Here is a 24,695-nt window from a genome sequence, read left to right on the forward strand (position 1 = left end):
AGGAGCGGCTCTAGGCGGACCTGGGCAGAGAAAGAATTGGTGGCCCCTTTGCCCGCCAATGTCAATATAGTATCTTATGCACGGCGGATGGCCACGTCCATTGCGGACACTGCATAGCCGCCTCATTCTCATGACACGCTTCTATATGCGCGTGTCCGTAACTTGAAAACCAAGTGGCGGCCCATGATGTTCTCATTACAGCAGAACGTTATAATACTACATATAGCTTACTGCTCCGACTCGAGCGACATTAGTAAATACAGCGTAATAATTAACAAGAAACACAATGTTTTTCGGCCACATTGCTGTCAGCTGTGACGTTATTTTCTCTTTCTGTTTTATATTCAATATATATTAGCATTGCAGCCCTGTGCAGGTGTACAGTTTGCACATGCCTAAGGCCGCCCCTGCTGCGGCCTAGCACTTCAGTTGCGAAGTCGCGGCTCATTAACTTTGGACAAGGCTCGTGGCTATACTAGCAGATGACGTTTCCGGTACCGTAATGCCATGGGAAAATGTGCTTTTGTCAGAAGGCAGAAGTAAGAAAAGTCAATAAGTAACGCCGAAGATGCGGAATGATTCAATCACAAACGATAGTAATCATTTTGTACAAGTTTAGTGCTAACTTGGATCTGTCATGCGGGCCGCGTGTTTGACATGCCTGCAGTAGATCATTCTGATTACCCCTTTTATGCCACGGGTAGGGTTGCCAGACGTCCCTTATATACGGGACATGTCCCATATTTGATAATTTTGTCCCCTGTTCCGTATTGACCTTTCAGGGACACCCAAATGTCCCGTATTTAGTTCATTTTCAAATTTCGTAATAAAAATATATAGTTACAACTAAGTACCGTAAGAATGTAGTAAAAATATAAGTAATTATACTTTCTTTTCTCAGATTCTCTTGATGAAAATAACCCAAATGTAACGAGGCAACTAGTGTTTGCTGCCTGCTTGCAACTTGTTCAGTTGCTATGGTTGGCTGCGGACAGTGACACTGTAACCATTTTGCTATCCAGCCGCACAGTTCTGTATCAGCATTGCAACATAGTGTCAACAAATTGAGTTGTTACTACTTGCCATGGCCCACTTTTTTTCTAACTTAAAAACTAATCCATCCATCCCGAGATGCCAAAACATAAGTGTAAATTCCGTGATGAATATTACAGCAAATGGACATTTATCAAACAAGGCAGAACCTATTTTGAAGCAAACTGAGGTGTATGTAATTGCACTTTCAGTAAATAATTTTCAAATGATTCTACTTTTGTTTTCCTCATAACCCCATTAAAATCTTTGCTTTATGTTTTTAACTTGCGTCTCTATTTTTATATAAAATATTGGTTTGGGTGTGTAGGGGGCAGGGTAGGGTGTAGGGTGTGTATATATGTGTATTATATATATATATAGTAATATAGAGAGAGATTTTTAAGAGTGTCCCGTATTTCTAATCTGGCAACCCTAGCCACAGTCTTTAGAAACCTTCCCAGTGTGTACCTCTTTAGTAATCCCAGGTAGTTTTAGGAGATTATCGACTTCCACAAATGTATAAACTTCAATGAAGTGCAAGTTCAAAGAATTTGCTATTCCACTGTCTGTACATTCCAAGTCACCTTTACTGTTTATTATACTCTGCACCTACTCATTTATTGTTCTTTTACTAATTTTGTATTATACAGTATGCAAAAAAGCACTCAAGGATCACATGAAAATGCCATTCTTCAACACATATACAAATTGTGGCGTGGCCGGTCAAAGATTGAGACGGCTTTGCTCTCACCATTTCAATATGAACACCATCTTCATTTACATAGCGCACCGCTTCTCATTCTCTGTGCAATACAGCTGACTGCTTGGAATTAATGTCTGCTGCCACAAATTCATCTCAATAACAGGCTTGCTCATTAAACAACAATATACACTACTCTCTACGAGCCTAATGTGATTGATGATTTCACTTTTCCTGTTTGTTTGGTGACACAGGAATTGTCTCGAAAAAGGATATGTACTACGAACAAGACACAGGCTAAACTCACACTGTTAACGGGATCAGCAATCACCATTACACTGTTTAAAATAGCCAAGATGATACCCCATAAAGCCAAGCAATAATACTTATCTGTGGTTTTGATTTATTCAATTCCTATGAATGTCTCCATTCTCTTTCTTGAATTACAAGATGCACTTTAGTTCCTGACAGTCATAAATCTTGTCCCATCCAGCCTGCTGCTACGCACATTCATTCTGCCAACCTGCCTAAGGAACCCTCCAGCTCAACCTGTGAGGAGCTCTCTGTACTCTGCTAAAACATTTTCTTGCAAATGTAGTAATGGGCAGTCAGTATTCATACCATTATAATATGCCTTTCGTTTTTTTTTTTAGGGACCTCGCATCCCTTTTTGACTTTCAGGGGGTCCACAAGTTTTATTAGGGGATTCAAGGACCTCTTTCTATATTTCATTACTTGTCTCCAGGACACTAGGCAGCTTTATTTGATATAGAGGATCCCTTAGCACATTACACACATTTCACAAGTGACATAACAACATGTTAGATATCTTGATTGAGCTCAAAGGATGTGCACAGCTACTGATCCAGCAGTACACTCAGCTAACCAATTCTGGGTTGTACATTTGTCTGAAGCAGGATTTTTTTGCATTTATTGTATATAATATAAAAACCTGAAGAACAAACACATTGCAACAACTGACACAATTTACCAGTCACACTGAACAAAAATGATAAATTATTTTCGAAAATAAAACTTATTTGAGGCATTGATAAAGAGATTCACTATATTTTGCACATCTGAACAGAATGTTGTTTATTGAAAAATCACTTAAGTTTCACCTGTTACCTATTCTCTCTCTCTCTGTCTAGGCACTATTTGCTGTTATTCTCCAATATTAATTGAGTTTAGGCTATTGACATTACAGTGGAACCTTGGATTGCAAATAACTTGTAGGTCTGCGAGTGTTTTGCAAGACGAACTAGAAATTTTAATAAATTTTGACTTGAACGAGCGAAGTCTTGCAATATGAGTAGTATGCATACGCTTTGTCTGCCGAGCCTTATATGATCACAACTTCTCTCTCTCTCACTGCAGGATTGTGGCTCACTCGTACAGTCAACATCCGTGCTAGCATATACTGTTAGTGTGTATGTGAAAATGGCCCCCATGAAGAAAAAGGTTGAAAAGGAAGGTGGTAAGATGAAGGAGATGATTACAGTGGAAGTTAAGAAGGAAATCATTGAGAAGCATGAATGAGGTATGCAAGTGGCCGACTTTGCACGATTTTATAAGAAGTCTATGTTGACAATTTGCACAATATTAAAGAAGAGAGAAGAAATAACCCAGCCACAAGGGGTCCACAAACCAGTGTGTTTCTTCGTGCCGATCCCAAGCCTGGATTAGTGGGGAGGGTTAAGTCAGGAAGGGCATCCGGTGTAAAATTTTGCCAAATCAATATGCGGACAACAATACAAATCTCCATACCGGATCGCTTGAGTCCCGGGTTAACAACGACCGCCACAAATACTGTTAGTCAAGAGGGTGCTGGCGGAAATTGGGCTACTGTTGGCCGAAGAAGAAGGAGAAGAAGAGGGGGGAGATGTGTCCGGAGGGAGGAGGAAGGTAAAGAGAGTGGAACTGAGGGTAGGAACTTTGAATGATGGCAGTATGACTGGTAAGGGGAGAGAGTTAGCCGATATGATGGAGAGTAGGAAGGTTGATATATTGTGCGTGCAAGAGACTAAATGGAAGGGGCGTAAGGCCAGGTGGATTGGAGGTGGATTCAAATTGTTCTATCATGGTGTAGATAGGAGGAGAAATGGAGAAGGGGTTATTCTGAAGGAACAGTATGTCAAGAGTGTTCTGGAGATGAAAAGAGTGTCAGACAGAGTAATGATTATAAAGCTGGAAATTGGAGGTGTGATGATGAATGTTGTTAGTGCATATGCCCTGCAGGTTGGGTGTGCAATGGATGAGAAAGAAAATTTTTGGAGTGAGTTGGATGAAGTGATGAACAGTGTACCCAAGGGACAGAAAGTGGTGATTTGGAGTGGATTTCAATGGACATATTGGTGAAAGGAACACAGGAGGCGAGGAGGTGATGGGTAGGTATGGTGTCAAGGAGAGGAATGAAGAAGGTCAGAGGATAGTGGATTTTACCAAAAGGATGGACATGGCTGTGGTGAATACATATTTTAAGAAGTGGGACGAACATAGGATGATGTACAAGAGTGGAGGAAGATGCAAACAGGTAGATTACATCCTATGCAGAAGAGTCAATCTGAAGGAGATTGACGACTGCGAAGTAGTGGCAGGGGAAAGTGAAGTTAAGCAGCATAGGATGGTGGCCTGTAGGATGATGTTGGAGATCAAGAAGAGGAAGAGAGTGAGGGCAGAGCCAAGGATCAAATGGTGGAAGTGAAAAAGGAACACTGCAAGGTTGAGTTTAGGGAGAAGGTGAGACAGGCATTGGTTGGTAGTGAAGAATTACCAGACAGCTGGGAAACTACAACAGATGTAGTAAGGGTGACAGCTAGAAGGGTGCTTGGTGTGACATCTGCACAGAGGAAGGAGGAAAACGAAACCTGGTGGCGGAATGGGGAAGTACAGGAAAGTATACAGAGGAAAAGGATGGTAAAGAAGAAGTGGGATAGTCAGAGAGATGCAGAAAGTAGACAACAGTACAAGGAGATAAGGTGCAAGATGAAGAGAGAGGTGGCGAAAGCTAAAGAAAAAGCGTATGATGAGTTGCATGAGAATTTGGACACTAAGGAGGGAGAAAAGGACCTGTACCGACTGGTTAGACAGAGGGACTAAGCTGGGAAAGATGTGCAGCAGGTTAGGGTAATAAAGGATAAAGATGGAAACGTACTCACAAGCGAGGAGAGTGTGTTGAACAGATGGAAAGAGTACTTTGAGAGGCTTATGAATGAAGAGAACGAGAGAGAGAACAGGTTGGATGATGTGGAGATAGTGAATCAGGAAGTGCAACGGATTAGCAAGGAGGAAGTAAGAACAGCTATGAAGAATGGAAAAGTCGTTAGTCCAGATGACATACCTGTGGAAGCATGGAGGTGTTTAGGAGAGATGGCAGTGGAGTTTTTAACCAGATTGTTTAATGGAATCTTGGAAAGTGAGAGGATGCTTGAGGAGTGGAAAAGAAGTGTACTGGTGCCGATATTTAAGAATAAGGGGGATGTGCAGGACTGTAGTAACTATAGGGGGATAAAATTGATGAGCCACAGCATGAAGTTATGGGATAGAGTAGTGGAAGCTAGGTTAAGAAGTGAGGTGATGATTAGTGAGCAGCAGTATGGTTTAATGCCAAGAAAGTGCACCACAGATGCAATGTTTGCTCTGAGTGTATTGATGGAGAAGTATAGAGAAGGCCAGAAGGAGTTGCATTGCATCTTTGTGGACCTGGAGAAAGCATATGACAGGGTGCCTTGAGAGGAGTTGTGGTATTGTATAAGGAAGTCGAGAGTGGCAGAGAAGTATGTAAAAGTTGTACAGGATATGTACGAGGGAAGTATGACTGTGGTGAGGTCTGCGGAAGGAATGATGGATACATTCAAGGTGGAGGTGGGATTACATCAGGGATCGGCTCTGAGCCCTTTCTTATTTGCAATGGTGATAGGTTGACAGATGAGATTAGACAGGAGTCTCCATGGACTAAGATATTTGCTGATGACATTGTGATCTGTAGCAATAGCAGGTTGAGGAGACCCTGGAGAGGTGGAGATATGCTCTAGAGAGTAGAGGAATGAAGGTCAGTAGGAACAAGACAGAATACATGTGCGTAAATGAGAGGGAGGTCAGTGGAATGGTGTGGATGCAAGCAGTAGAGTTGGCGAAGGTGGATGAGTTTAAATACTTGGGATCAACAGTACAGAGTAATGGGGATTGTGGAAGAGAGGTGAAAAAAATAGTGCAGGCAGGGTGGTATGGGTGGAGAAGAGTGTCAGGAGTGATTTGTGACAGACGGATATCAGCAAGAGTAAAAGGGAAGGTCTACAGGACGGTAGTGACACCAGCTATGTTATATGGGTTGGAGACGGTGACACTGACCAGAAAGCAGGAGACAGAGCTGGAGGTGGCAGAATTAAAGATGCAAAGATTTGCACTGGGTGTGACGAGGATGGACAGGATTAGAAATGAGTACATTAGAGGGTCAGCTCAAGTTGGACGGTTGGGAGACAAAGACAGAGAGGCGAGATTGCGTTGGTTTGGACATGTGCAGAGGAGAGATGCTGAGCATATTGGGAGAAGGATGCTAAGGATAGAGCTGCTAGGCAAGAGAAAAAGAGGAAGGCCCCAGAGAAGGTTTATGGATGTGGTGAAAGAGAGCGTCGTAGAAGAACTCAGGCACTCGACGAACAGATTCAGAAAAGTCCTATCCAGACGAAGATACCTTAGGGATCCGAAGGCTCGGCTGCTGGATAAACCGTCCTCGCCATCTGTAATCGGCGTAACATCAACCCCGCGTTGTGCCGCTCAAGTAAACTTCACCCCCGCGCCTCGTAGGAGCAACAATGACACCGATGAAGACCTCGGCATATTTCAGCCATGCAGGCGAGGGTTCAATGCTAGAACACCTCCCTCGACACAAGCGAGCATCTCGACTCAGAACCGGTTCGACCCTCTCCATGTCCCCAGTTTGCCTTCAGCCCCTGGTGATGTAATAGTGGTAGGTGATTCTATTGTTAGAAACCTCAATATCTCATGCCGTAATCGAAAATCGTTTGTTTCTTGTTTTCCCGGTGCTCGTGTCCGAGATGTGATGAGACGTGCGTCGGCAATCTACGAGAAGCACAAGAAGAGGGCAGTTGGAGCGATTGTTTTGCATACCGGCGTGAATGACATAAGGCACCGACAGTCGGAAATCCTCAAGCCTGACTTCGCAGCACTAATTAAAGACATGAAGGAGAGGACCCCATTGGCAAAGATCTTCATTTCGGGTCCACTACCTCTCGTCAGACGATCAAATGAGTACTACAGTCGTCTGCTAGGATTAAACAACTGGCTGCAGGGCTTCTGCAAGAATCAAGACATTGGATTCATCAACAACTGGGACCTCTTTTGGGAAAGGCCATGTTTCTTCAAGAGAGATGGCCTGCATCCAAACAGTTTTGGCACCCGGGTCCTCTCCAAAAGCATATCTAAGGTAATTTGTTTATGTTGACTATCTATCTCTACTCTTAACCCCTTCCGAAATACTACTGCTGTGCTAGGACATGATAATTGTTTAATAAAATCTTCCGTAAAAGTGCACAACATTAATACTCTAATAACCCATCTCAATGCACGTAGAAAATCTAGGCAATACGGCATAAACACCAATAATTTAATTAAAATTACTACTTTAGATGAACAATGTATTAAAACTATAAAAACAGACTATTGATTAAACAAAAAATACACACAGAGCGGCGTTAATAAAAATAACTTAGTTCCTGTTCCAAATATCAATAACGCACATAGTATTCATCTCTGCCCCTCTGAAACATTAAATATGGCACTATTAAACGTTAGAGCTTTAACTAACAAGACGTTTTTTATCAACGATCTTATTAGTGATAGAAAAATAGATTTTATTGCACTAAGTGAAACGTGGCTTAGCTCAGATGGCGCAGCTGTTTTAATCGAATCTGCGCCTCCGGATTACAGTTTTACTCGTGCGGATCGCCAAGGAAAGAGAGGTGGTGGCCTAGCAAACATTTACTTGAGCCATTTAAAGTGTAAAGATGTCAGTTTTGGTAAAGTCAAGTCCTTTGAGTATCTCGCCGTTGTTATTCATGGAGATTCTCACGTTCTAGTATTAGCCGTGTATAGACCTCCTAAATTCAACGCATCTTTCTTTGAGGAATTCTCTGACTTAATGTCAATTTTAATTACGAACTAAAACACACTCTTAATAGTCGGCGACTTTAATTTTCATATAGATAATCAGTGTGACCAAAAAGTAAAAGAATTTATGAACCTCCTGGACTCTTTTGATTTGAGACAGCTCATTAATCAGCAAACACATAAAGCAGGTCATACGTTAGACTTAGTGATTACTAAAGGACTAAAAGTTGATATAAAGCAGGTCATTGATACGGGTCTATCAGACCATTTTCTTCTACTTTTTAATATAGAAATAATGATAGAAAGTACTCATGAGAAGCATATTGTTAAAAAATGCTTCTCTGACTGATCAGCAGCTTTAAAACGTACAAACATTCTAACCAATCAGTCCGTTTATAGTGCTAAATATAATAGCAAGGATAATGTAAATAATAAGGTGGAAAGATTTAATACTAAAGTGAGAGCTGCTGTTGACATAGTTGCATCTGTAAAGACAGTTAAAAAATCTTCTAGCATTGTTATACCATGGAAGACCCAAAGAGTGTCTGATTTAAAGAGAACATGCCGTAGAGCTGAGCGTAAATGGAGGAAGACTAAACTAACTATCCACTATGAAATATTAAAAGTTAAAATAACAGAATACAACACCACAGTCCGTCTTGAGAGGCGCTGCCATTTCTCTAAGATTATAAATAACTAGCAAAATACCCGCGCTTCGCAGCGGAGAAGTAGTGTGTTAAAGAGGATATGAAAAAGAAAAGGAAACATTTTAAAAATAACGTAACATGATTGTCAATGTAATTGTGTTGTCATTTTTATGAGTGTTGCTGTCACACATATATATACAGTGGTGTGAAAAACTATTTGCCCCCTTCCTGATTTCTTATTCTTTTGCATGTTTGTCACACAAAATGTTTCTGATCATCAAACACATTTAACCATTAGTCAAATATAACACAAGTAAACACAAAATGCAGTTTGTAAATGGTGGTTTTTATTATTTAGGGAGAAAAAAAAATCCAAACCTACATGGCCCTGTGTGAAAAAGTAATTGCCCCCTGAACCTAATAACTGGTTGGGCCACCCTTAGCAGCAATAACTGCAATCAAGCGTTTGCGATAACTTGCAATGAGTCTTTTACAGCGCTCTGGAGGAATTTTGGCCCACTCATCTTTGCAAAATTGTTGTAATTCAGCTTTATTTGAGGGTTTTCTAGCATGAACCACCTTTTTAAGGTCATGCCATAGCATCTCAATTGGATTCAGGTCAGGACTTTGACTAGGCCACTCCAAAGTCTTCATTTTGTTTTTCTTCAGCCATTCAGAGGTGGATTTGCTGGTGTGTTTTGGGTCATTGTCCTGTTGCAGCACCCAAGATCGCTTCAGCTTGAGTTGACAAACAGATGGCCGGACATTCTCCTTCAGGATTTTTTGGTAGACAGTAGAATTCATGGTTCCATCTATCACAGCAAGCCTTCCAGGTCCTGAAGCAGCAAAACAACCCCAGACCATCACACTACCACCACCATATTTTACTGTTGGTATGATGTTCTTTTTCTGAAATGCTGTGTTCCTTTTACGCCAGATGTAACGGGACATTTGCCTTCCAAAAAGTTCAACTTTTGTCTCATCAGTCCACAAGGTATTTTCCCAAAAGTCTTGGCAATCATTGAGATGTTTCTTAGCAAAATTGAGACGAGCCCTAATGTTCTTTTTGCTTAACAGTGGTTTGCGTCTTGGACATCTGCCATGCAGGCCGTTTTTGCCCAGTCTCTTTCTTATGGTGGAGTCGTGAACACTGACCTTAATTGAGGCAAGTGAGGCCTGCAGTTCTTTAGACATTGTCCTGGGGTCTTTTGTGACCTCTCGGATGAGTCGTCTCTGCGCTCTTGGGGTAATTTTGGTCGGCCGGCCACTCCTGGGAAGGTTCACCACTGTTCCATGTTTTTGCCATTTGTGGATAATGGCTCTCACTGTGGTTCGCTGGAGTCCCAAAGCTTTAGAAATGGCTTTATAACCTTTACCAGACTAATAGATCTCAATTACTTCTGTTCTCATTTGTTCCTGAATTTCTTTGGATCTTGGCATGATGTCTAGCTTTTGAGGTGCTTTTGGTCTACTTCTCTGTGTCAGGCAGCTCCTATTTAAGTGATTTCTTGATTGAAAACAGGTGTGGCAGTAATCAGGCCTGGGGGTGGCTACGGAAATTGAACTCAGGTGTGATACACCACAGTTAGGTTATTTTTTAACAAAGGGGCAATTACTTTTTCACACAGGGCCATGTAGGTTTGGATTTTTTTTCTCCCTAAATAATAAAAACCACCATTTAAAAACTGCATTTTGTGTTTACTTGTGTTATATTTGACTAATGGTTAAATGTGTTTGATGATCAGAAACATTTTGTGTGACAAACATGCAAAAGAATAAGAAATCAGGAAGGGGGCAAATAGTTTTTCACACCACTGTATATATATATATATATATATATATATATATATTATACACACACACACAGACACACAAACATATATCTACATATACACATATATATACATATCTACATATACACATATATATACATATCTACATATACACATATATATATACACATATCAACATATATACACACACACACATACATACATATTATATATATATATATATATATATATATATATATATATATACACACATACATACACACACACACACAGACACATATATATACATACATTGGAACCTCGGTTCACGGCCATAATTCGTTCCAAACCTCTGGTCGTAAACCAATTTGGTCATGAACCGAAGCAATTTCCGCCATAGGATTACATGTAAATACAATTAATCAGTTCCAGACCGTACGAACTGTATGTAAATATATTTTTTTTAAAGATTTTTTAAGCACAAATATAGTTAATTACACCATAGAATGCACAGTGTAATAGTAAACTAATGTAAAAACATTGAATAACACTGACACAAAAACCCAGGCTCTTTCCTCAGCTGCACACACAGGCTCTCTCTCTCTGCAGCGCGTGAGCCCCCATCCTCCCTCCTCAGCTGCACACGCAGGCTCTCTCTCTCTCTGCAGCGCGTGAGCCTCCCTCCTCCCTCTCTCAGCAGCACATGAGCTCTCTCTCTCTCTCTGTGACATTGCAGCAGTTCGGCTGTAGCCTTACAATCCAATCGTTGTATAAACGCTTTTTTTTTTTTTTTTAAATGAGTTTTAAGCACAGGGGAAAAAAAGGAACATTTGAACAAATCCGAACTTTATTTAAAAGCCAACCAAGACAGTAACGTTTAAGGAGTTCAGGCTAATAGCATTACAACCCGATCGCATTAAACACGCTTTTTAAATGAGTTTTAAGCACGGGGGAAAAAAAGGAACATTTGAAAAAAAGAGAAAAATAACATTGCAACACTTTCTTCTCACCATTCTTCACTTGCTTAGAAGCCATGGTTAACTGCAAAAGCACACGAAATACTGTAGAGCACAAAGAGTTCACAGGTAAAGCACGCACTCTGACTGAGAACAATGAACAGGGAGAGGCTGAACACGTGCTTAAATACAGTAATCGACGCATACGAACCATAAGGGAAATGAAATAGAGCACAAAGACTTCACAGCGAAAGCACGCACGCACGGAGAACAATGCAACACGTGCGGCGCACAAACCGAAAGGGAAACTGGCTTGTTCGCAAGCGTTACCTGGTAGGTAACCACCCATACAATCAGATTGTGATTCAGACTACGAATGCCGTGAATGTAATTACCCAGATCTACATGCTGTCAAACGAACGAACCACACGCCGTGGCGCAATGTTAGGTTCGATTCCCGTAAGGGAGTGCAGTGAGTGTGTATGCCTGATGAGCCAAGAATTGGGGCGAAACACGTGTCGCGTACTCTTTGTATTATTTGACAGTAAACTATTTTCAACCATTCTATGATCTGCTTCTCACAACTGAAGGAACTGTGGCGAATGTTAGCTGACTTGCTGGCCAACATATCTACACATATCTACACATATATATATATATATATATATATATATATATATATATATATATATATATATATATACATATATATATATAAACTTGTATCTCGTGAATATGGTATTGCAAGCGGCAGCGGGAGCGTTTCTATAATCTTAATTTTAACTTACGGTTTACACCGTGCTTCGCTTCTTATTGTTTCGCTGCCTTCTCAATTGTGTAATGAATGTTTTCTTCAGTGCTCTTTGGGGCTCTTCCTTGTTTTGCACGTACTGCGTTCACAGTCAGTTCAAGTGATTACGTGAGAGGCGTGATGACACGATACGCAACTCCACCTCCCACGGCCAGCGAGCTGCAGTCCTTTACAGTATATGGACAAAAAAGAGGTTCCAGGTTGACCGTTACGCTTTGAATTTCGAAATGAAACCTGCCTAACTTTTGTAAGTAAGCTGTAAGGAATGAGCCTGCCAAATTTCAGCCTTCCACCTACACGGGAAGTTGGAGAATTAGTGATGAGTCAGTCAGTTAGGGCTTTGCCTTTTATTAGTATAGATGCTAGTAATCCCAGAGTCTTATTCTAGACGATTGATCGTCTGCTAAACCCAGGTAACTCAAAGGAATGCCTCCTAAGTACTTCCAGTAAAACCTGTGAGGCTATTGCTGTATTTTTCAATCAAAAAATTAATGATATTAGAAATAACATAGTATATCTCCCCAACACTAAGGATCCTCCTAAACCCCAGTATTCTGTTATAAACAAATTAAACTCTTTCACTAGGATAGAGTTACCGGATTTACATAAAATAATTTCTCAACTGAAACCCTACACCTGCGTCCTTGACCCAATACCAACAAATTTTTTCAAAGAAGTATCAGGCGTGCTAATAGATATTCTTGACATAGTAAATTCGTCATTATATACGGGTCTCTTCCCAGACTGTCTAAAACTGCTGTAGTTAAACCCCTACTTAAGAAAAATAATCTTGACCCCTCTGCACTTGAAAATTTTAGACCCATCTCTAATCTGCCTTTCTTAAGTAAAATTCTAGAGAAGGCAGTCATTATGCAGTTAAATGACCACCTCAATAAACATACTATTCTTGATAAATTTCAGTCAGGTTTTAGAACAAATCACAGCACAGAAACTGCACTCGTTAAAGTAGTAAAATGACTTGCGGGTAAATGCAGACAGAGGCCATTTATCTGTTCTCATCCTCTTAGATCTGAGAGCCGCATTTGACACCATTGATCATAATATTCTTAGAAATCGCCTTAGTCAATGGGTGGGCCTCTCTGGCAGTGTCTTAAATTGGTTTGAATCCTACCTGGCAGGGAGAAAATTCTTTGTTATTTGTGGTAATTACAACTCAAAGACACATGACATCCTATATGGTGTTCCACAAGGCTCTATCCTGGGTCCGCTGCTTTTCTTAATCTACATGCTTCCGTTAGGTCAGATTATCTCAGGGCACAACGTGAGCTACCACAGCTATGCTGATGACACACGGCTGTATTTATCAATAGCACCTGATGACCCCGATTCTCTTGTTTCACTAACACAATGTCTGACTTGTATTTCTGAATGGATGAATAGTAACTTTCTCAAGCTAAATAAAGAGAAAACTTAGTGATTGGCAATAATGGATACAATGAGGCTATTAGAAATAAACTGGATACATTAGGATTAAAAGTCAAGACGGATGTAAAAAGCTTAGGGGTAACTGTTGACTGTAATCTGAATTTTAAATTGCATATTAATCAGATCACTAGGACAGCATTTTTTCACTTAAGAAACATAGCAAAAGTTAGACCTCTTATATCATTGAAAGATGCTGAGAAATTACTGTAACGCAATCCTCTCAGGAATACCCAAAAAAGACATAAATCCTTTGCAACTAGTGCAGAATGCAGCTGCTAGAATCCTAACCAGGAAAAGAAAATCCAAGCACATCTCTCCAGTTTTGATGTCACTACACTGTTTACCTGTGTCATTCAGGATTGACTTTAAAATTCTGCTTATGGTTTATAAAGCCTTAAATAATCTCTCCCCATCTTATATATCGGAATGTCTTACATCTTATATTCCAAATCGTAACCTCAGATCCTCAAATGAGTGTCTCCTTAGCATTCCAAGAGCAAAACTTAAAAGAAGTGGTGAGGTTATGCACCTAAAATCTGGAATAGCCTGCCAATTGGAATTTGCCAGGCTAATACAGTGGAGCACTTTAAAAAAAACTGCTGAAAACACATTATTTTAACATGGCTTTCTTATAACTTCACTTTAATTTAATTTAATCCTGATACTCTGTATATCCAATTCATTATAATAACTATTCATGGTGGCTCTAAAATCTGTACTAACCCCTACTCTTCTCTTCTGTTTCCTTTTCCGGTGTCCTTTTGGTGGTGGCACCATCTACTCAAAGCACCGTGATGTTCCAACAGTGATGGATTAAAAGCCAGAAGTCTGCATGACCATCATCATCAAGTCCTTCCATGAGAACCCTAAATACAAAGAGGACTATTTCATTTATGTTAGGTAGAATGCCCAGAAGGGAATGAGCGGTTTCGTGGCCTGGAACCCCTGCAGATTTTATTTTTTTTCTCCAGCCGTCTGGAGTTTTTTTTTTTTTTTTTTTCTGTCCCCCCCGGCCATCGGACCTTACTCTTTTTCTATGTTAACTAATGTTGTCTCATTTTAATTTCTTATTTTGTCTTTTATTTTTCTTTTCTTCATTATGCAAAGCACTTTGAGCTACTTTTTGTATGAAAATGTGCTATATAAATAAATGTTGTTGTTAACATGCAGGTGATGGGTGTAACAGAACAAGATACAGAGGACAGAAAGGTATGGAAGAAGATGATCCGCTGTGGCAACCCCTAACGGGAGCAGCCGAAAAAAGAAGAAAGAAGAGAGAAGAAATAAGGGGGCTAGTTGCAGCAAAAGGAGTCACGAAAGTATCAAAGCAACAGCTAATTGTTCTGGAAGATGTAGAAAAGTTGCTTCTCTTGCGATTCTGTGAGTTGTAGTGAAAGTCATCCTACACAATAATCCTCCTCCTCTTCCCCTCACACCAGCCACGATTCTTTTCAAAGGTAAAGTGCAAGTTATTTTGTTTGATGCATTTTTTTTTATTTTATATTTTGTATTGATCATTTTTATTTAAATCTTTGTGGGTTGTGAAACAAATTATCCGAGTTTCCATTATTTCTTATGGGGAAATTCGCTTTGATATATGAGTGCTTTCGATTACAAGTACATTTCTGGAACGAATTATACTCGCAATCCAAGGTTCCACTGTACATTCCAGTTTTCTGTGGTTCACTCAGTAGAGCCATGCAGAGCCCAAACAATGGTTTAAGCACATTACACCGACAATCTGTAAAGTGTTATTACAAACACTCCTAAGTGAATGGAATCTTCCTAGAACTCTCCCACCTCACCTTCACCTCAACCCACAAACTTATCTCCATCCCTTACAGTATTTGTGATTTACTTAACACACAGACACATGCATAGAGTTGAATAATCCCATCTATATATATAATTCACTAAGCCGCCGACAAGTAGCCACCCATGGAAAGCACGCCAGAAGGGGCATGGATTCACTAAGCCACCAACAAGTAAGACGCCCATGGCGCACGCAGGAAGGAGCCACGCCCACCAACTCTAAGACCATTGGATACGACAACTCGCAGAGCCACGCCCACCAACTCGGACGTGACGACTCGGAAAAAACGGCGTCATTTATGTTCGTCTGTCCTACAGTACACATGCACCTCTGAGCCACGTTGACTTTTCGGTTACGACGCATGACCACGTGCACCATAGCAAACTGTTTTACACGCTACATACATCCGCGACAACATGCGACAACATGCGTCTTCTTAGATGGTCCTGCAGGAACACGGAAAACGTTTCCCTGCCCACCAACACTCCTTATTCCCCGACCGGCATCCACCGCATCCGCGACAAACATGTGACTTCTTAGATGGTCCTGCAGGAACACGGAAGACGTTTCCCCGCTTACCAACACTCCGTTTTCCCCGGCCTGCGTCTACCCTCGCTCTCTAGGCATTCACACTGCCTGCTCATATGCCCGGACGCAAAAACTCACTGACCACCCAGTTAGTCCCTTTCGTCTGTGCTAGGAGTCCACATGCACCTCTGAGCCACATTGACTTTTCATTATTCGTTTCGGTTACGACACCCGACCACGTCCACCATCGAAAACCATGGGAAACGAACAACGAAGCCCCGCCCAGAAACTCTACCCCTCCGCCAACTCGAACAGCTCATCATCAACATACTCATTTTGGTCTGTGCTGCTGTACAAATCAAGCTGTTGGCAACGGCTTAAAATGTATTTCATGGAAACAACACTTCTTTCAATGTTATAGAAATTCCTGCATCAGGTAACTGTTTGTTTCTATCAGTCGGGTTTTTTTTTGGAAAAATGTCATTGACGAAACTGTTGCTCTCAAACTTCACAACATGGCTGTTGGCTTTGTTTGCCAATATTGGGATAACGTCGGCGAGGTGGTCACAAACTGCAACAACTCACCACACAAGGACGCCCTGTCTCTCGAGGCATTCACACTGCCGGAAGACAACCATGGGATATGCAGAAAATAGCCATGTCAGTCAACGCAGATCAGACACCCAGGCAAACAACACTGAATAATCAATAGCTGCAACTACTTTGCCCACCCCCACCTGAGTCGGTTTCGTCTGTGTTCAGCAGTGTTTCCCAAACTCGGTCCTGGTGAACCCCCCCTGTGGATGCAGGGTTTTGTTCCAACCAGATTCCTAATCATTAATGCCGGTGAAACTCATCCGGGATAAGTCGGTTATTCAAACGCAGCCGTGTAGCAGATTAGTCTAGCAGACTAACTGGATGTAATAATCCGAGATGAATGCGCCCCCTCGCGCTGAGTGAAAAGCCAATGTATATTGAGTCTAGAAAACATGATCAGCAAGTCTTTGATAGGCTGCAACAAAATGATGAAAGAACGGGCGCATTTTTTTCACACAGGGTGGGTGGGTGTTAGTTAATTAGTTACTCGAAGGATTTCAAGATTTAATATGCACAAGCGGTAACACTGTAAAAGCAGCCCAAACCAGAAAAGACTGCTGGCAAAAAGTGGCCGACAAATTAAACGCGCCTGCATTGTACTTACTGAAAGCAGCGTTGTGGATTTTGCAAATGTTCATTTTTTTCCCTCTGCTTAAAAAACATTAAAAAAGCGGCATGATTATGCGGCGTATACTACGCCGCGGGTTGGTATGCAGCGTGTAAAACAGTTTGTTTGTCGCGGATAATTTGCCTTTTACTTTAACATGAAGACAATTTCCTGTTAGATTTGCCTTTGCAATGACAATTAATAAGGCACAGGGCCAAACTTTCAAAAACATGGCTAGCGGGTCATACGCTCGTACTGATTACGTCCCTGCCCTTTGTACACACACCCGTCCTAAACTCATCGTCCCCATGGTACATATCATGGTCGGGTGTCTTGGTGGATTATATATAGAAAAGCAGCCAAAATTGCAAACAACAATGAAAAGTCTACGTGACTCACAGGTGCATGTGGACTGTGCAAAGAGGAAAACGACTCAGGTGACGAGTTGGGAGTGGGCACATGAAATGTTACTTTTCTTGGTGATTTATTACATTACCGATTTTTCAAATGTTAATTTTCTCCCTGTGCTTAAAAATCATTAGAAAAGATTATGATTATGCGGCGTATGGTACGCCGCGGGTTGGCTAGTAAGACTTAATACAATAAAGAGTCTTTATGGGCTTATCTTGGCCACACTTATACAAACTAAAGACTACTGGGGTTTTACTCTACTTAGTTTGCCTGCATAACAGTTAGTTTCCAGTGATGTTGGTATTACAATAACTGTACTGAAAAACCACAAAAACATATAAATAAAATTTAGCTGCCTTGAAATAAACTGGCTTCATATAATCTCAGAATTCAAAATACAAGGGTTTATCTTTAATATTTATCTATGATTTGCAAAGTTACCATCCAATTAAAGCACAATGTCAGAGTTTTTCCAGCTAGAGATTAACTATGGAGATTCTCAAAGTTTCACAAGAATTAATTTAAAGAGTGTCATTAAGAAAGTCATAGATAATGGAGGACATCCAACCCCCGAGTTTGAACACAAGCTTCAATGTAACCTGTTTCAGAGATGCTTATACTTTGAATGAAATCAGCGTTTAGCCACTAGCCTTTAAGCAAGCAGTGCTTAAAATTGTTTTATTTTGTGATTAATTACTTTTTAACTATGATTGGAAGTAGTACATGTAATTAATAAAAAAACAAACAGTATTAAAAATCTTACTGTCTAATTTAAATCAAAATTAATTTGAGTAGTTTTTACTTGTAGGCTACATTAATATACATACTTTTATTTGATAACTGGCCTTTAATCCAATTTAGATCTCAAATTGCCATTCTCTTGGAATTATGTGCTGAGCTTGTCCTGACATTAGAATGATGGATTGCCTGAAATTGAGTTCTACCTGTTCATATCCAGGTTTTCTGGCAACAGGTACCTACCTACCAGTGGGAACTGGCCAACACATATGGTTTGAATGTACACAAAAATTTGCAATAATGCCTGGTTTACCTATTGTAATTGTGGCAATTTAAAGTACTCATTGGAAGAATGTGAGAATGATGCAGCTTTTGTTAACCATGAGCAGGTATATTCCATCAACACACAAGTCAACTGTGATTCCATGATGAGACTGACAAAAATATCATTAGAACATCAGAACAATCTTAATGAGAACAGGCCATTCAGTCCAACAAAGCTCGCCAGCCCTATAGACTTAATTATTCTATTAAAAAAAAAATTCTAGTTTTGAAATTCCCTAAAATTCTTACTGTCTACCACACTACTTGGTAGCTTTTTCCAAGTGTCGATGGTTCTCAGTGTAAAGAAAAACTTCCTAATGTTTGTGCAGTGAAAACTCAAGGAAAATGACACCTTTTATTGGCTAACTAAAAAGATTACAATATGCAAGCTTTCGAGGCAACTCAGGCCGCTTCTTCAGGCAAGATCTACTCTTGTGCGAAATTAACCCTTAACAAGTTTCCACCCGTGTCCTCTTGTTCTTGATGAACTCATTTTAAAAAAATAATATTGATCCACTGTACTCCTCCATGGACTTCTACTCTACACACTGTACTATATAACCAAACATTCTGTTTGCTTCCTAATAGCTTTTGAACACTGTCTGGAAGCCGACAGAATACAGTCCACTACGACTCCTAAATCCTTCTGTAAAATCAAAGTGTACTCTTGATTTTTCAGACCTCCCATTGTATACTCAAACCTAACAATTTTACTTCCTTTGTGTAATACTTTATATATACTGACATTAAACTTTATATATACGGACATTAAACTTCAGCAGCCACAAAACTGCCTAAGCCCTTCTGTAATGATTTAACGGATTCTAGATTATCTGCCAATACATGTATCTTGGTATCATCTGCAAAATGTAACCAGCTGTTTACTTACATTCCTATCCAAATCATTTATATATACTGTATATATATATATTGCAAAGTTTTACTGTGAAATAATGCAAAGAGTACGCAACACGTGTTTCGCCCTAATTCTGGGCTCATCAGGCGTACACACTCACTGCACCCCCCTCTTGGGGAATCGAACCTCGAACGTCAGTGTTAGAGGCGAAGCCTCTTGCATTGCGCCACTGCGTGTGGTTCGTTTATTTGACGAATGCCATGAATATATATATATATTTAAAAACAGCAGCGGTCCTAGCACTGAACTCTGTGGAACACCACTTCTAACATCAACCAATTTTGATAAGGTTCCTTGCAGCATCACCCTTTGCATCCTGTGCCTGAGCCAATTCTGAACCCATCAAAAAACATACCCCTGAACTCCCACTTCTTTTAGCTTGATGCCCATCCTCTCAGGTGGCACCTTATCAAATGCTTTCTGAAAGTCCAGATAAATAATATAAATAATATAAGCTCCACTTTGATTATATCCTTTTGTTGCTTCCTCATAGAATTCCACCATGTTAATAAAACACAACCTCCCTCTTCTGAACCCATGCTGACTGTACAGAAAAAACTCCTGTTCTTCGCATTTGCTGCCTTATCCTTAATAATTCCTTTCATTAATTTCCAAGTGATGCACGTTAGGCTTACTGGCCTATAGTTGCTTGCATCTGCCCGGTCACTCTTTTTATATAATGGAATATTTGCCATTTTGCAGTCCTTTGGAATTTAACCAGTGTGCAGTGACTTCCTAAAAATGTGTGTCAAGGGTTTATACAGTATATGTACTTGCTAAACTCCTTAAAAACAGGAGGGTAAATATTATCTGGTCATGGAGATTTGTTTAATTCCAGCCTATTTAATCCATGCAGTACTTCTCCCTCTATAATTTCCAAATCAATCAGTACCTCCTCAGTAGTCCCACTAACCACTCGGAAGATATCTACTTACTCATTTGTGAAGACCTCAGACAAATGCTTATTTAGAGCATCCACTATTACAGTGTCTGTAATTCCCCTTTACCGTTCCTGATGCACTTTACCTCTTTCTTGAATGTTCTTTTATGACTAACATACTGAAAGAATCTCTTAAGAGTCATTTTTCGCCTTACCTGCTATACTCCTCTCCAACTGTCTTTTATCCTCCGTAATATCTTTCTTATTTGTTGTCCTCATGTTCTCATATGCCGTACGATTCACATTGGAGATATTAATCTTATACACCTTATACAGCTGTTTTTTATCCTTTGCAGCTTTTTTTTTTTAACTCGTTAGGGGAAATTGCACAGATGTGCATATGCTAGGCTTTACAAATTGGATGTTTTTTGGCGTATACGATTTCACACTTCAATCCACATAAAGTTTTATAAAAAAGACCCCAGATGATGTAAAGATCTGAGAATGCTTCTACTTCCATTTTTATCTCCTGACACACTCCATGGGGATGATATTTCAGATATAATTATTGTACTTCCTTCTAGAAATGTGAACATTCTATGTGAATTTCCCCTTGGGATTAATAAAGTATCTATCTATCTATAATACCTTTTTAGGAGAATATACATACCCTCAGCTCCTTCAGATATATGGAGACAGGATCAAATTCCACAATGGGCATGAAGGCCTTTGTGCCCGCAGCTTCACTAAATAGAGCTCCTCTGCTAAAGGTAACTGTTGGCATATCAATGGCCTGTGCTTGACGAGGAACTCGCTTTGGGTTTAAATGAATCAGCACATCATAGATGTTCAAAGGCGAGCGAAACACAACCTGTAAAACATTAAGGTAGGTTAAGATGTTAAGATTTCTTTCTAATGTGCCATAAATAAAAAAGAACTAAACTAAAAAAAAGAAACTACAACTATACAGTATGCCATGTAACACATAATTAATAGAATATAAAAGAGTAATATATTTAGTGTACTGTAATGTGCAGTATGTGCTATATACATGCAAATTGAAATAATCTTGGTGTTAAAAGTTTTAAATAAAAAAAACATACATACACACACATACATACATATACATTCATATACATATATAGATATATATACATACATATACATATATAGATATATATACATACATATACATATATAGATATATATACATACATATACATATATAGATATATATACATACATATACATATATAGATATATTTACAGTAATCCCTCCTCCATCGCGGGGGTTGCGTTCCAGAGCCACCCGCGAAATAAGAAAATCCGCGAAGTAGAAACCATATGTTTATATGGTTATTTTTATATTGTCATGCTTGGGTCACAGATTTGCGCAGAAACACAGGAGGTTGTAGAGAGACAGGAACGTTATTCAAACACTGCAAACAAACATTTGTCTCTTTTTCAAAAGTTTAAACTGTGCTCCATGACAAGACAGAGATGACAGTTCCGTCTCACAATTAAAACAATGCAAACATATCTTCCTCTTCAAAGGAGTGCGAGTCAGGAGCAGAACATGTCAGAGAGAGAGAGAGAGAGAGAGAGAGACAAAAGCAAACAAATCAATAGGGCTGTTTGGCTTTTAAGTATGAGAAGCACCGCGGCACAAAGCTGTTGAAGGCGGCAGCTCACACCCCCTCTGTCAGGAGCAGAGAGAAAGAGAGAGAGAGACAGATAAAAACAAACAGTGAAAAATCAATACGTGCCCTTTGAGCTTTTAAGTATGCGAAGCACTGTGCAGCATGTCGCTTCAGGAAGCAGCTTGCACAGAAGGTAGCAACGTGAAGATAATCTTTCAGCATATTTGGACGAGCGTCCGTATCGTCTAGGTTTACGAACAGCCCCCCTGCTCAATCCCCCTACGTCAGGATCAGAGAAACTCAGCGCAAGAGAGGGAGAAAAGTAAGTTGGGTAGCTTCTCAGCCATCTGCCAATAGCGTCCCTTGTATGAAATCAACTGGGCAAACCGACTGAGGAAGCATGTACAAGAAATTAAAAGATCCATTGTCCGCAGAAATCCACGAACCAGCAAAAAATCCGCGATATATATTTAAATATGCTTACATATAAAATCCGCGATGGAGTGAAGCCGCGAAAGGCGAAGCGCGATATAGCGAGGGATTACTGTACATACATATACATATACACATATACATATATATACATATACATACATACACATATATATATATACATATACATATATACATACATATCTATATAATAAAAGGCAACGCCCTCACTGACTGACTGACTGATCACTAATTCTCCAACTTCCCATGTAGGTAGAAGTCTGAAATTTGGCAGGCTCATTCCTTACAGCTTACTTACAAAAGTTAGGCAGGTTTTATTTCGAAATTCTATGCGTAATGGTCATAACTGGAACCTGTTTGACTGACTCACTCATCACTAATTCTCCAACTTCCCGTGTAGGTAGAAGGCTGAAATTACGTTAATTGTTGAGTGTCTTTTAATACTGTGTAAGTATACATATTAACACATGTGCAATTAAACGTGTGCATTTACGGGGTGATTTCTCAGGCTTAAAAGCTCGCCTTTTATTAAAAAGGTAAATGCAAACTCTTTTCATTCTGAAGGGCACAAACCACGTTAGATTTCAGCCGTTAAACGCGCAAAAATGTCAGTACACCAGATAAATAAGCGCAACATATTATCAGTTGTATTGTATGCTTACAATACATATACAAATGTGTTAATCGTTAACTAATATTATGGGATGGTGTTTTTCGACTTGCGCCTTGATTTAAACGATTGCATGTCTTGGTGGGTTTGCGTAGCTTATTGTCAATATCTTTACACCTCTTTTAAGACTTAATTTAAAAAGGTTTTCTTTTCTTCTTAATTAAAATTTAAAAGCAATACTTCACCGCTGCGAAGCCCCTCTAGCGCTGACGTCCGACGTTCGATTAGCGTAAGCGAGTACAATGAGTGTGTACGCCTGATGAGCCAAGAATAAGGGGGAAACAGGTGTCGTGTACTCTTTGCATTATTTGACAGTAAACTATTTTCATCCATTCTATGATCTGCTTCTCACAACTGAAGGCACCGTGGCTGATGTTACCTGACTGCTGGCCAACCATAAGCGTTACCTGGTAGGTAACCACCCACTCACTTCACTCCAATACGGGAATCGAACCTCGGACGTCAGCACTAGAGGCGAAGCCCCTAAAATTGCGCCACGGCGTGTGGTTCGTTTATTTATTATAAGTTCATAGACCTACAAAAGGTTGCCATTGATTTGAGGCAAGATTGCTTTTCTCATGTACAACTATACATTGCATTCTTAACAGTAAGCTTGCACGGCTTGGTCATATTACAACCTGAGTGCTGAACTGACAACGTCGTATACAAACAGAACTATAACAATCGTAATAAATAAACAAACAAAAAAAAAAGCGAAGAACCCTTGGATTTAATAAAAAGGCTCTTTCCTTGGCGAAGCAAGGAAAAAGGAAGACCTTATATGGCGTTCGTTTATAAAACAGCGGAAAAGCTGTGTTAAGGCTGCTTCACAAAAAAACAGATCCTTAACAAATTGCTATTGGGATATTTTCCATCAATTTAAAAAGCATTTCTTCTTCATAAAAATTTAAAAGCAGTACTTTGCGGGGATTTATATATATATATATATATATATATAATATATATATATATATATATATATATATATATATATATATATATATATATATATAAAGAGAGAGAGACAGAGATATAGATATAGATATATATATATATATTATATATATAGATATAGATAGATATACATATAAAGATATAGATATTTATATATATATATATATATATATATATATATATATATATATATATATATATATATATATATATATATATATACATATGTAAGCTTATAAGTAATGCCTTACTTCTCTTTAAGAAAGGAAGATGTAATGATACTTAATTTAAACGATTCCATGTCTTGGTGGGTTTGCGTAGCTTATTGTCAATATCTTTACACCTGTTTTTAAGACTTATTGACTGAAACGGGCTTTCACGAAAAAAGTTAGGGCTTTGCTACAGGATACACCCTCCACAAGTTAAGCAAGTAAAAATAAAAGTGTATATTTCTGTTTTATTTAAACCTTTTAAGTTTGTATGCATAGCCCCATTTGGCTGTTTTAGTTTTTTTTTTCTTTCTTCAGTAATATTTAATCTCCTTAAAGAAAAAACAACATATGCATTTTACTTTTTTTGTATCTCTTTAGTAATATTTTAGTGTAAAAGGATAACCAGTATTTAAACCTTTTATGTTACTTTATAAAGTTATTTTACACAATGTTGAAAAA

General features: G+C 39.4%; 1 protein-coding gene across 1 annotated transcript in view; it reads right to left on the minus strand.

Moving 5' to 3' along the window:
* LOC114644736 (nucleolar protein 6-like) overlaps positions 1-24,695 on the minus strand; it is a 225,268-nt gene that overhangs the window by 20,368 nt on the left and 180,205 nt on the right. The window contains exon 12 of the mRNA XM_051930096.1: positions 20,978-21,178. Within this exon, the coding sequence (XP_051786056.1) occupies positions 20,978-21,178 (201 nt within the window). The remainder of the gene's footprint in view (positions 1-20,977; positions 21,179-24,695) is intronic.

This window comes from Erpetoichthys calabaricus, chromosome 7 (genome assembly GCF_900747795.2).
Source record: "Erpetoichthys calabaricus chromosome 7, fErpCal1.3, whole genome shotgun sequence".
Taxonomy (NCBI): Eukaryota; Metazoa; Chordata; class Cladistia; order Polypteriformes; family Polypteridae; genus Erpetoichthys; species Erpetoichthys calabaricus.